We start from the raw sequence: 10,785 nt of genomic DNA, 5'->3' as shown, positions 1-10,785 counted from the left end.
AGAGAGTGACTGTGTGAGGGAGCGAGTGAGAGAGTGACTGTGTGAGGGAGCGAGTGAGAGAGAGAGTGACTGTGTGAGGGACCGAGTAAGAGAGAGAGTGACTGCGTGAGGGAGGGAGTGAGAGAGACAGTGACTGTGTGAGGGAGCGAGTGAGAGAGAGAGTGACTGTGTGAGGGAGGGAGTGAGAGAGAGAGTGACTGTGTGAGGGAGCGAGTGAGAGAGAGTGACTGTGTGAGGGAGCGTGTAGAGAGAGTGACTGTGAGGGAGCGAGTGAGAGAGAGAGTGACTGTGTGAGGGAGCGAGTGAGTGAGAGTGACTGTGTGAGGGAGCGTGTGAGAGAGAGTGACTGTGTGAGGGAGCGAGTGAGAGAGAGAGTGACTGTGTGAGGGAGTGAGTGAGAGAGTGACTGTCTGAGGGAGTGAGTGAGAGAGTGTGACTGTGTGAGGGAGCGAGTGAGAGAGACAATGTGAGGGAGCGAGTGAGAGAGAGTGACTGTGTGAGGGAGCGAGTGAGAGAGAGAGTGACTGTGTGAGGGAGCGAGTGAGAGAGACTGTGTGAGGGAGCGAGTGAGAGAGTGTGACTGTGTGAGGGAACGAGTGAGAGAGAGAGTGACTGTGTGAGGGAGCGAGTGAGAGAGAGAGTGACTGTGTGAGGGAGCGAGTGAGAGAGAGAGTGACTGTGAGGGAGCGAGTGAGAGAGAGAGTGACTGTGTGAGGGAGCGAGTGAGAGAGTGACTGTGTGAGAGAGCGAGTGAGAGAGAGAGTGACTGTGAGGGAGCGAGTGAGAGAGAGAGTGACTGTGTGAGGGAGCGAGTGAGAGAGAGTGACTGTGTGAGGGAGCGAGTGAGAGAGAGAGTGTCTGTGTGAGGGAGCGAGTGAGAGAGCGCGACTGCGTGAGGGAGCGAGTGAGAGAGAGAGTGACTGTGTGAGGGAGGGAGTGAGAGAGAGAGTGACTGTGCGAGAGAGTGAGTGGGAGAGAGAGTGACTGTGTGAGGGAGCGAGTGAGAGAGAGAGTGACTGTGTGAGGGAGCGAGTGAGAGAGAGTGACTGTGTGAGGGAGCGAGTGAGAGAGAGTGACTGTGTGAGGGAGGGAGTGAGAGAGAGAGTGACTGTGTGAGGGAGGGAGTGAGAGAGAGAGTGTCTGTGTGAGGGAGCGAGTGAGAGAGAGAGTGACTGTGTGAGGGAGCGAGTGAGAGAGAAAGTGACTGTGTGAGGGAGCGAGTGAGAGAGAGTGACTGTGTGAGGGAGGGAGTGAGAGAGAGAGTGACTGTGTGAGTGAGCGAGTGAGAGAGAGAGTGACTGTGTGAGGGAGCAAGTGAGAGAGTGACTGTGTGAGGGAGCGAGTGAGAGAGAGAGTGACTGTGTGAGGGAGCGAGTGAGAGAGAGTGACTGTGTGAGGGAGCGAGTGAGAGAGAGAGTGACTGTGTGAGGGAGCGAGTGAGAGAGAGAGTGACTGTGAGGGAGCGAGTGAGAGAGTGACTGTGTGAGGGAGCGAGTGAGAGAGAGAGTGACTGTGTGAGGGAGCGAGTGAGAGAGAGAGTAACTGCGTGAGGGAGCGAGTGAGAGAGAGTGACTGTGTGAGTGAGCGAGTGAGAGAGAGTGACTGTGTGAGGGAGCGAGTGAGAGAGAGAGTGACTGTGTGAGGGAGCGAGTGAGGGAGAGAGTGACTGTGTGAGGGAGCAAGTGAGAGAGAGAGTGACTGTGTGAGGGAGGGAGTGAGAGCGAGAGTGTCTGTGTGAGGGAGCGAGTGAGAGAGAGAGTGACTGTGTGAGGGAGCGAGTGAGAGAGAAAGTGACTGTGTGAGGGAGCGAGTGAGAGAGAGAGTGACTGTGTGAGGGAGGGAGTGAGAGAGAGAGTGACTGTGTGAGTGAGCGAGTGAGAGAGAGAGTGACTGTGTGAGGGAGCGAGTGAGAGAGTGACTGTGTGAGGGAGCGTGTGAGAGAGAGAGTGACTGAGTGAGGGACCGAGTAAGAGAGAGAGTGACTGCGTGAGGGAGGGAGTGAGGGAGACAGTGACTGTGTGAGGGAGCGAGTGAGAGAGAGAGTGACTGTGTGAGGGAGGGAGTGAGAGAGAGAGTGACTGTGTGAGGGAGCGAGTGAGGGAGAGAGTGATTGTGTGAGGGAGCGAGTGAGAGAGAGAGTGTGTGAGGGAGCGAGTGAGAGAGAGAGTGACTGTGTGAGGGACCGAGTAAGAGAGAGAGTGACTGCGTGAGGGAGGGAGTGAGAGAGACAGTGACTGTGTGAGGGAGCGAGTGAGAGAGAGAGTGACTGTGTGAGGGAGGGAGTGAGAGAGAGAGTGACTGTGTGAGGGAGCGAGTGAGAGAGAGAGTGACTGTGTGAGGGAGCGAGTGAGAGAGAGTGACTGTGTGTGGGAGCGAGTGAGAGAGAGAGTGACTGTGTGAGAGAGCGAGTGAGAGAGAGTGACTGTGTGAGGGAGGGAGTGAGAGAGAGAGTGACTGTGTGAGGGAGCAAGTGAGAGAGAGAGTGACTGTGTGAGGGAGCGAGAGAGAGAGAGTGACTGTGTGAGGGGGCGAGTGAGAGAGAGAGTGACTGTGTGACGGAGCGAGTGAGAGAGAGTGACTGTGTGAGGGAGCGAGTGAGAGAGAGAGTGACTGTGTGAGGGAGCGAGTGAGAGAGAGAGTGACTGTGTGAGGGAGCGAGTGAGTGAGTGACTGTGTGAGGGAGCGAGTGAGAGAGAGAGTGATGGTGTGAGGGAGCGAGTGAGAGAGAGAGTAACTGTGTGAGGGAGCAAGTGAGAGAGTGACTGTGTGAGGAAGCGAGAGAGAGAGATAGTGACTGTGTGAGGGAGCGAGTGAGACAGAGTGACTGTGTGAAGGAGCGAGTGAGAGAGAGAGTGACTGTGTGAGGGAGCGAGTGAGAGAGAGTGACTGTGTGTGGGAGCGAGTGAGAGAGAGTGACTGTGTGAGGGAGCGAGTGAGAGAGAGAGTGACTGTGTGAGGGAGCGAGTGAGAGAGAGAGTGACTGTGTGAGGGAGAGAGTGAGAGAGAGAGTGACTGTGTGAGGGAGCGAGTGAGAGAGAGTGACTGTGTGAGGGAGCGAGTGAGAGAGAGAGTGACTGTGTGAGGGAGCGAGTGTGAGAGAGTCACTGTGTGAGGGAGCGAGTGAGAGAGAGAGTGACTGTGTGAGGGAGCGAGTGAGAGACTGTGAGGGAGAGAGAGACTGTGTGAGAGACTGTGAGGGAGAGAGAGACTGTGTGAGAGAGGGAGATAGAGAGAGAGGCATTGTGAGGGGAGAGAGAGACTGTGTGAGAGACTGTGAGGGAGAGAGAGACTGTGTGAGAGACTGTGAGGGAGAGAGAGACTGTGTGAGAGAGGGAGATAGAGAGAGAGGCATTGTGAGGGGAGAGAGAGACTGTGTGAGAGACTGTGAGGGAGAGAGAGACTGTGTGAGAGGGAGATAAAGTATGACCGAGGGAAGAAGAATGTTAAATGTGACAGAGAGTGAGAGCGGAGCGAGAGGAGGAGAGTGGTGCAGTTCCAATCCCTTCTGCGCTCTGAATGAGCCCCCTCCCCGGAGTGAACCCTCACCTCTGACCCTTCCCCTCTGACTGTATCTGCACTTCCCTCTCGCCGTCTGGCAATCACAGTGATTCCTTCACCGTGCGCCGGAGGGTCCGTGGTGGATGGCTGTGACGGTGGGAGGGGGGGGGGGGTCGGGGGGCGATGGGACAGAGTGGGAAAGGTTGGCCGAGGTCAGGGGTGAGAGGTCACGGGCCGCTCTTTGACGTAGGGACGGTCCGTGGAGCTGCTCCCGGGATTCCCCCAGCGGCTGATCCCCGTGGAGGGGCAAAGGATCGGAGGGGAGGGAGGGGAGGGGAGTGGCGAGAGGGGGGCAACCTCAGGCAAGTGTCTAATTTAGTCCCAGGCCCCACAGGGAACGTGTAGGCCTCTCCTGCAGTCACCTGAATGGACCTGAAGTGTCGATGTTCAAAGAGTCTTGTGCGAGGGGCGCAAAATAAAAAGCAGCGATTCCTCAGGCACACAGGCCTGTTGGCCTTTACCGCCAGGGGGTCGGAGGTCAGGAATAAAGAAATGTTGCTGCAGTTGCTCAGGGCTTTGGTGACGCCACACCTGGAGCACTCCGCACAGTTCTGATCGCGGCTTTTGAACAAAGGGGGCGGGATTCTCTGATGCTGGGGCTCAGTGTTGACGCCGTTGGGAAAGGCCACCGCCTTTCTCGGCGGCGACAACACGGCCTCAGGATCGGCAACTCCGGCCCCTGGCGGGGGGTGGGTCCCTCCTCCGCGCCGGCCCCGACGCAACACGGCGCAGGGCTGAAGGGGGACCCGCGCCAACCACGCCGGCGTCAATGGCGCCAATTCTCCGCTCTGCTGAAAAAAATGGCGTACCGCTGTCGGGGAGGCGGGGCGCGATTCGCGCCGGTCGCGGGGGATTCTCTGGTCTGGCACCAGGGGGGAACATGATTGCGGTGGACAACATTATGAGTGCCATAGATAGAGTCGATCGGAAGAAATGTCTCCCCTCAGTCGAGGGGGGGTCAATAAGCAGGGAGGGGGGGGGGCGTAGATTTAAGGTGAGGGGCAGGAGATTTCGAGGGCATTTGAGGAAAAGCGTTTCCACCCACGGGGCTGGTGGGAATCGGGAACGCGCTGGCCTGAGAGGATGGTGGAGGTGCGGACGCTCACAACTCCCGTACCAGCCTCCCCGAACAGGCGCCGGAATGTGGCGACTAGGGGCTTTTCGCAGTAACTTCATTTGAAGCCTACTTGCGACAATAAGCGACTTTCATTTCATTTTCATTTCACTATTAAGAAGTGTTGGGATGAGCACTTGAAATGCCGCAGCGCGCAAGGCCACGGAGCAAGTGCTGGAAAATGGGATTAGAGTAGACAAGGGCTTGACGGCCATCGCGGACACGATGGGCCGAAGAGCCTCTTTCCGCGCTGTGGAAAAAAAAGGCGACAACTCCCCTGAGTGCGGGCAGCGAGGATTCACCAAAATGGTCGCCCTGAGGTGATGCGAGATTGATTAAATTGAGGGCATCGTCTCTGGAGTTTGGGCCAACCAGCGGCAATCTCACTGAAACCCACACACGACTGAAGGGGGTTTTGATTGGGTGCCCGCTGAGAGGTTGTTCTCATTGGTTGGGGAGTCTAAAACACGGCGGCCAGGGTCGGGGGCAGCCATTTTGGATCGAGGTGAGGAAAATATGTCTTCGGCACATAGGAACAGGCAGCAGGCCACTCGAGCCCGTCCTGCCATTCAATGAGATCGTGGGGGATCTGTGACCTAACTTCATGGACCTGACGTTGGCCCATAGCCCTAAAAACCCTTAAAATTAACAACTCTTCTAACTTCACCTGCTGTGTGTGGGAGAGAATTCCAAACCTCTCCCACCCTGTGTGTGAAGACATTCTTCCGGACATCTCTCCTTAACGGTCCGGCCCTAATTTTTAGACTACGCCCCCTAGTTTTAGAATCTCCAACCAGTGGAAATAGTTTATCTTTATCGACCCTGTCTTTTCCTGTTAACACCTTGAAGACTTTGATCACATCACCCCTTAACCTTCTCAATTAGGCCTAATAATTTGTGCAATCTCGCTCCGTAACTTAACTCCTGTAGCCCAGGAATCATTTGTGTCAACCTATGTTTCACTCCCTCCAAGGCCAAACTATCCTTCCCAAAGTGTGGGGCCCAGAACTGCTCACAGTACTCCCAAGTGGGGTCCAGATGCACCATAGAAAGCATCCTATGGGGCTGCATCACAGCCTGGTATGGCAACTGCTCGGCCCAGGACCGCAAGAAACTTCAGAGAGTCGTGAACACTGCCCAGTCCATCTCACAAACCTGCCTCCCATCCATTGACTCCATCTACACCTCCCGCTGCCTGGGGAAAGCGGGCAGTATAATCAAAGACCCCTCCCACCCAGCTTACTCACTCTTCCAACTTCTTCCATCGGGCAGGAGATACAGAAGTCTGAGAACACGCACGGACAGACTCAAAAACAGCTTCTTCCCCACTGTCACCAGACTCCTAAATGACCCTCTTATGGACTGACCTCATTAACACTACACCCTGTACGCTTCATCCGATGCCGGTGTTTGTGTAGTTACATTGTATATGTTGTGCTGCCCTATTATGTATTTTCTTTTATTCCCTTTTCTTCTCATGTACTTAATGATCTGTTGAGCTGCTCGCAGAAAAATACTTTTCACTGTACCTCGGTCCACGTGACAATAAACAAATCCAATCCAATCCAATCCAATCCATAAGACATAGAAGCAGAATTAGGCCACTCGGCCCATCGAGTCTGCTCCGCCATTCAATCATGGCTGATATTTTCTCATCCCCATTTGCCTGCCTTCTCCCCATAACCCCTGATCCCCTTATTGATCAAGAACCTACCTGGTTTAGGGGCTGGTTTAGCTCACTGGGCTAAATCGCTGGCTTTGAAAGCAGACCCAGGCAGGCCAGCAGCACGGTTCGATTCCCGTACCAGCCTCCCCGAACAGGCGCCAGAATGTGGCGACTAGGGGCTTTTCGCAGTAACTTCATTTGAAGCCTACTCGTGACTATAAGCGATTTTCATTTCATTTCATTTTTCAAGAGTCGGTTACGAGGGGGGGGGGGTCACAAGTTCAAGGTGAGGGGGGGGATTTGAGGAAAAGCCTTTTTACCCAGAGGGTGGTGACGGTCAGGAACGCACTGCCCGGGAGGCTGGTAGAGGCGGGTTACCTCACGTCCTTCAAAAAGCACCTGGATGAGCACTTGGTGACGTCTTAACGTTCAAATGCTGGAAAATAGGATTAGGTAGGCAGGTCAGGGGGTTTTCATGCATCGGTGCAGACTATTATTCTGTGATTCTGACAGACTTTACAACCTAACATTATCACAGCGGAGGGTCCCTGTTAACTGAACAGTCTGATTTACAGCTCCAATTGGTTCCAGATTGGAAATGTTTGTTTTCATATGAGATTGCAAGGTGGGTTGGCAAGAGTGAGACAACGGCAAAGGGTTGTGGGTGGGGGTTGGGGGGGGGGGGCGGAGACACATAGGGACTATAAGTAGCCATGGGGATGAGTTGAGGGATGGTTGGGATAGAGATATGAGGGGTCATAGCTGAGATGGCATAGGTTAGCATGGATAGGCATAGGAGTGTGGGGCGGGTGGGTCAGGGCGGTGAGGGTTAAGGGCTGTTTATTTTCTGAATTAAATTCAACAAATGCAACAATGAGTGAAGAAGCAAGTCTCCTCCCCTGCCTGCTTCGGCACCCACAGCCTCCACGCTCTTTCCAGGGGTGGTGGACCCAACTTTGAATCCGACCTGGTCCCCGAGACAAAAATCTGAACTGCCGACTGCCAGTTTTAAAAGAGCCAGGAATTCTCTGCGAATATGACCTCGGAGCGGCAATCTGGACCAGCAGCAACCCTAACTACAAACAGAATCTATTTCTGACAGTAATCACAATCCTATTCTGACAACAACCAAATCTGTTTCTGACAGTAATCACAATCCAATTCTGACAACAAACAGAATCTATTTCTGACGGAAACAGTCTTTTTTTTGTACCTCTTTCATGGGACGTGAGCATCGCAGGCTGGGCAAGCATTTGTTGCCCATCCCAAATTGCCCTTGAACCGAATGGCTTGAAACAGAGTCAATCACATTGCTGTGGGCCAGACCAGGGAGGAAGGTATTCGTAAACCAGATAGGTTTCACAACAATGTAGTGAACACTACGTCACCTCCTCCCCATGTTCCATACCTAACAACAGAGTCTGCTTCTAACAACAGTCTGTTTCTGACAACAGAGTCTATTTCTAACAGCAAACAGAGTCTATTTCTAACAACAAACAGAGTCTCTCTAACAAGAAACCGAGTCTATTCCTAACAACAGAAGATTAGGGGCTGGTTTAGCACACTGGGCTAAATAGCTGGCTTTTAAAGCAGACCAAGGCAGGCCAGCAGCACGGTTCAATTCCCGTACCTGTCTCCCCAAACAGGCGCCGGAATGTGGCGACTAGGGGCTTTTCACAGTAACTTCATTGAAGCCTACTTGTGACAATAAGCAATTTTCATTTCAGAGTCTATTCCTAACAACAGAGTCTATTCCTATTAACAGAGTCTATTTCTAACAGCAAACAGAGACTATCTCTAACCGCAAACAGTCTACTTCTAACAGCAAACAGAGTCTATTTCTAACTACAAACAGAGTCTCTCTAACAAGAAACCAAGTTTATTCCTAACAACAGAGTTTATTTCTAACAATAAGCAGAATCTATTTCTAACAACAGTCTATTTCTAACAATAATCAGAAACTATTTCTAACAATAATTTATTTCTAACAATAAACAGAATCTATTTCTAACAACAGTCTATTTCTAACAATAAACAGAATCTATTTCTAACAACAGTCTATTTCTAACAATAATCAGAAACTATTTCCAACAGTAGAGTTTATTTCTAACAATAAACAGAATCTATTTCTAACAATAAACAGAGTCCATTTCTAACAACAGTCTCTGAGTTCTGGTACCGTCCAATTGATGATATGAAACTGATCCCTTCTCTCTATCCCACTTAGATATTGGATTGAGGTCACAGTGCCGCCTCTCTTGATCTAGCTGGCTATGAGGACGTGCCCCTGAGAAGGCTGCCATGAGTGATATCTGCACCAAGTATGCCACCGTGTCGCAGGAGGAGGCGTCCCCGACGCCGGCGGAGTCCGAGTCCAGCCTCCAGCCCTCGGCCCCGGCGGAGACCATGCAGCTGAAGCAGGAGATCTCACTGGTCAACGGGGTCTGCCTGATTGTGGGCAACATGATCGGCTCCGGCATCTTCGTCTCGCCCAAGGGGGTGCTAATGTACAGCGCCTCCTACGGCCTCTCGCTGGTGGTCTGGGCGGTGGGCGGCCTCTTCTCCATCTTCGGAGCCCTGTGCTACGCCGAGCTGGGTACCACCATCACCAAGTCCGGCGCCAGCTACGCCTACATCCTGGAGGCCTTCGGAGGCTTTGTGGCCTTTATCCGCCTCTGGACCTCGCTGCTGATCATCGAGCCCACCAGCCAGGCGATCATCGCCATCACCTTCGCCAACTACATGGTGCAACCCATCTTCCCCACTTGCCAACAGCCCTACCTGGCTGCCCGCCTCATAGCTGCTGCCTGTATATGTAAGTACCAGGGCACCGAGTGCCAACTGTTCTTCAGAGGGTTGGGTCCAATATTGGGCACCAATTATTCAGTGGGTGGAGTCCAATATTGGTCACCAATTATTCAGTGGGTGGGGTTCAATATTGGTCACCAATTATTCAGTGGGTGGAGTCCAATATTGGGCACCAATTATTCAGTGGGTGGAGTCCAATATTGGGCACCAATTATTCAGTGGGTGGGGTCCAATATTGGGCACCAATTATTCAGTGGGTGGAGTCCAATATTGGGCACCAATTATTCAGTGGGTGGAATCCAATATTGGGCACCAATTATTCAGTGGGTGGGGTCCAATATTGGGCACCAATTATTCAGTGGGTGGAGTCCAATATTGGGCACCAATTATTCGGTGGGTGGAATCCAATATTGGGCACCAATTATTCAGTGGGTGGAGTCCAATATTGGGCACCAATTATTCAGTGGGTGGGGTCCAATATTGGGCACCAATTATTCAGTGGGTGGAGTCCAATATTGGGCACCAATTATTCAGTGGGTGGAATCCAATATTGGGCACCAATTATTCAGTGGGTGGAGTCCAATATTGGGCACCAATTATTCAGTGGGTGGAATCCAATATTGGGCACCAATTATTCAGTGGGTGGAATCCAATATTGGGCACCAATTATTCAGTGGGTGGAGTCCAATATTGGGCACCAATTATTCAGTGGGTGGAGTCCAATATTGGTCACCAATTATTCAGTGGGTGGGGTCCAATATTGGGCACCAATTATTCAGTGGGTGGGGTCCAATATTGGGCACCAATTATTCAGTGGGTGGAGTCCAATATTGGGCACCAATTATTCAGTGCGTGGGGTCCAATATTGAGCACCAATTATTCAGTGGGTGGAGTCCAATATTGGGCACCAATTATTCAGTGGGTGGAGTCCAATATTGGGCACCAATTATTCAGTGGGTGGAGTCCAATATTGGGCACCAATTATTCAGTGGGTGGAGTCCAATATTGGGCACCAATTATTCAGTGGGTGGAGTCCAATATTGGGCACCAATTATTCAGTGGGTGGGGTCCAATATTGGGCACCAATTATTCAGTGGGTGGAGTCCAATATTGGGCACCAATTATTCAGTGGGTGGGGTCCAATATTGGTCACCAATTATTCAGTGGGTGGAGTCCAATATTGGGCACCAATTATTCAGTGGGTGGAGTCCAATATTGGGCACCAATTATTCAGTGGGTGAGGTCCAATATTGGGCACCAATTATTCAGTGGGTGGAGTCCAATATTGGGCACCAATTATTCAGTGGGTGGAGTCCAATATTGGGCACCAATTATTCAGTGGGTGGGGTCCAATATTGGGCACCAATTATTCAGTGGGTGGAGTCCAATATTGGGCACCAATTATTCAGTGGGTGAGGTCCAATATTGGGCACCAATTATTCAGTGGGTGGGGTCCAATATTGGGCACCAATTATTCAGTGGGTGGGGTCCAATATTGGGCATCAATTATTCAGTGGGTGGAGTCCAATATTGGGCACCAATTATTCAGTGGGTGGAGTCCAATATTGGGCACCAATTATTCAGTGGGTGGGGTCCAATATTGGGCACCAATTATTCAGTGGGTGGAGTCCAATATTGG

The 10,785-nt window shown here is 52.1% G+C and overlaps 1 protein-coding gene across 1 annotated transcript; it reads left to right on the top strand.

Moving 5' to 3' along the window:
* Nucleotides 1-8,639: 8,639 nt before the first annotated feature.
* On the top strand, nt 8,640-9,153 carry LOC140406371 (Y+L amino acid transporter 1-like; the record flags this gene model as incomplete). Its single annotated transcript, XM_072494458.1, has 1 exon — nt 8,640-9,153. A coding segment is annotated over exon 1 (514 nt), but the record flags the coding sequence as incomplete, so codon positions are not given.
* Between the last annotated feature and the right edge of the window lie 1,632 nt (nt 9,154-10,785).

The sequence above is a fragment of the Scyliorhinus torazame genome, unplaced genomic scaffold (assembly GCF_047496885.1).
Source record: "Scyliorhinus torazame isolate Kashiwa2021f unplaced genomic scaffold, sScyTor2.1 scaffold_511, whole genome shotgun sequence".
In the NCBI taxonomy this organism is placed as follows: Eukaryota; Metazoa; Chordata; class Chondrichthyes; order Carcharhiniformes; family Scyliorhinidae; genus Scyliorhinus; species Scyliorhinus torazame.
The sequence above is the reverse complement of the archived record's forward strand: the minus strand, read 5'-3'. Positions and strand labels throughout refer to the sequence as shown.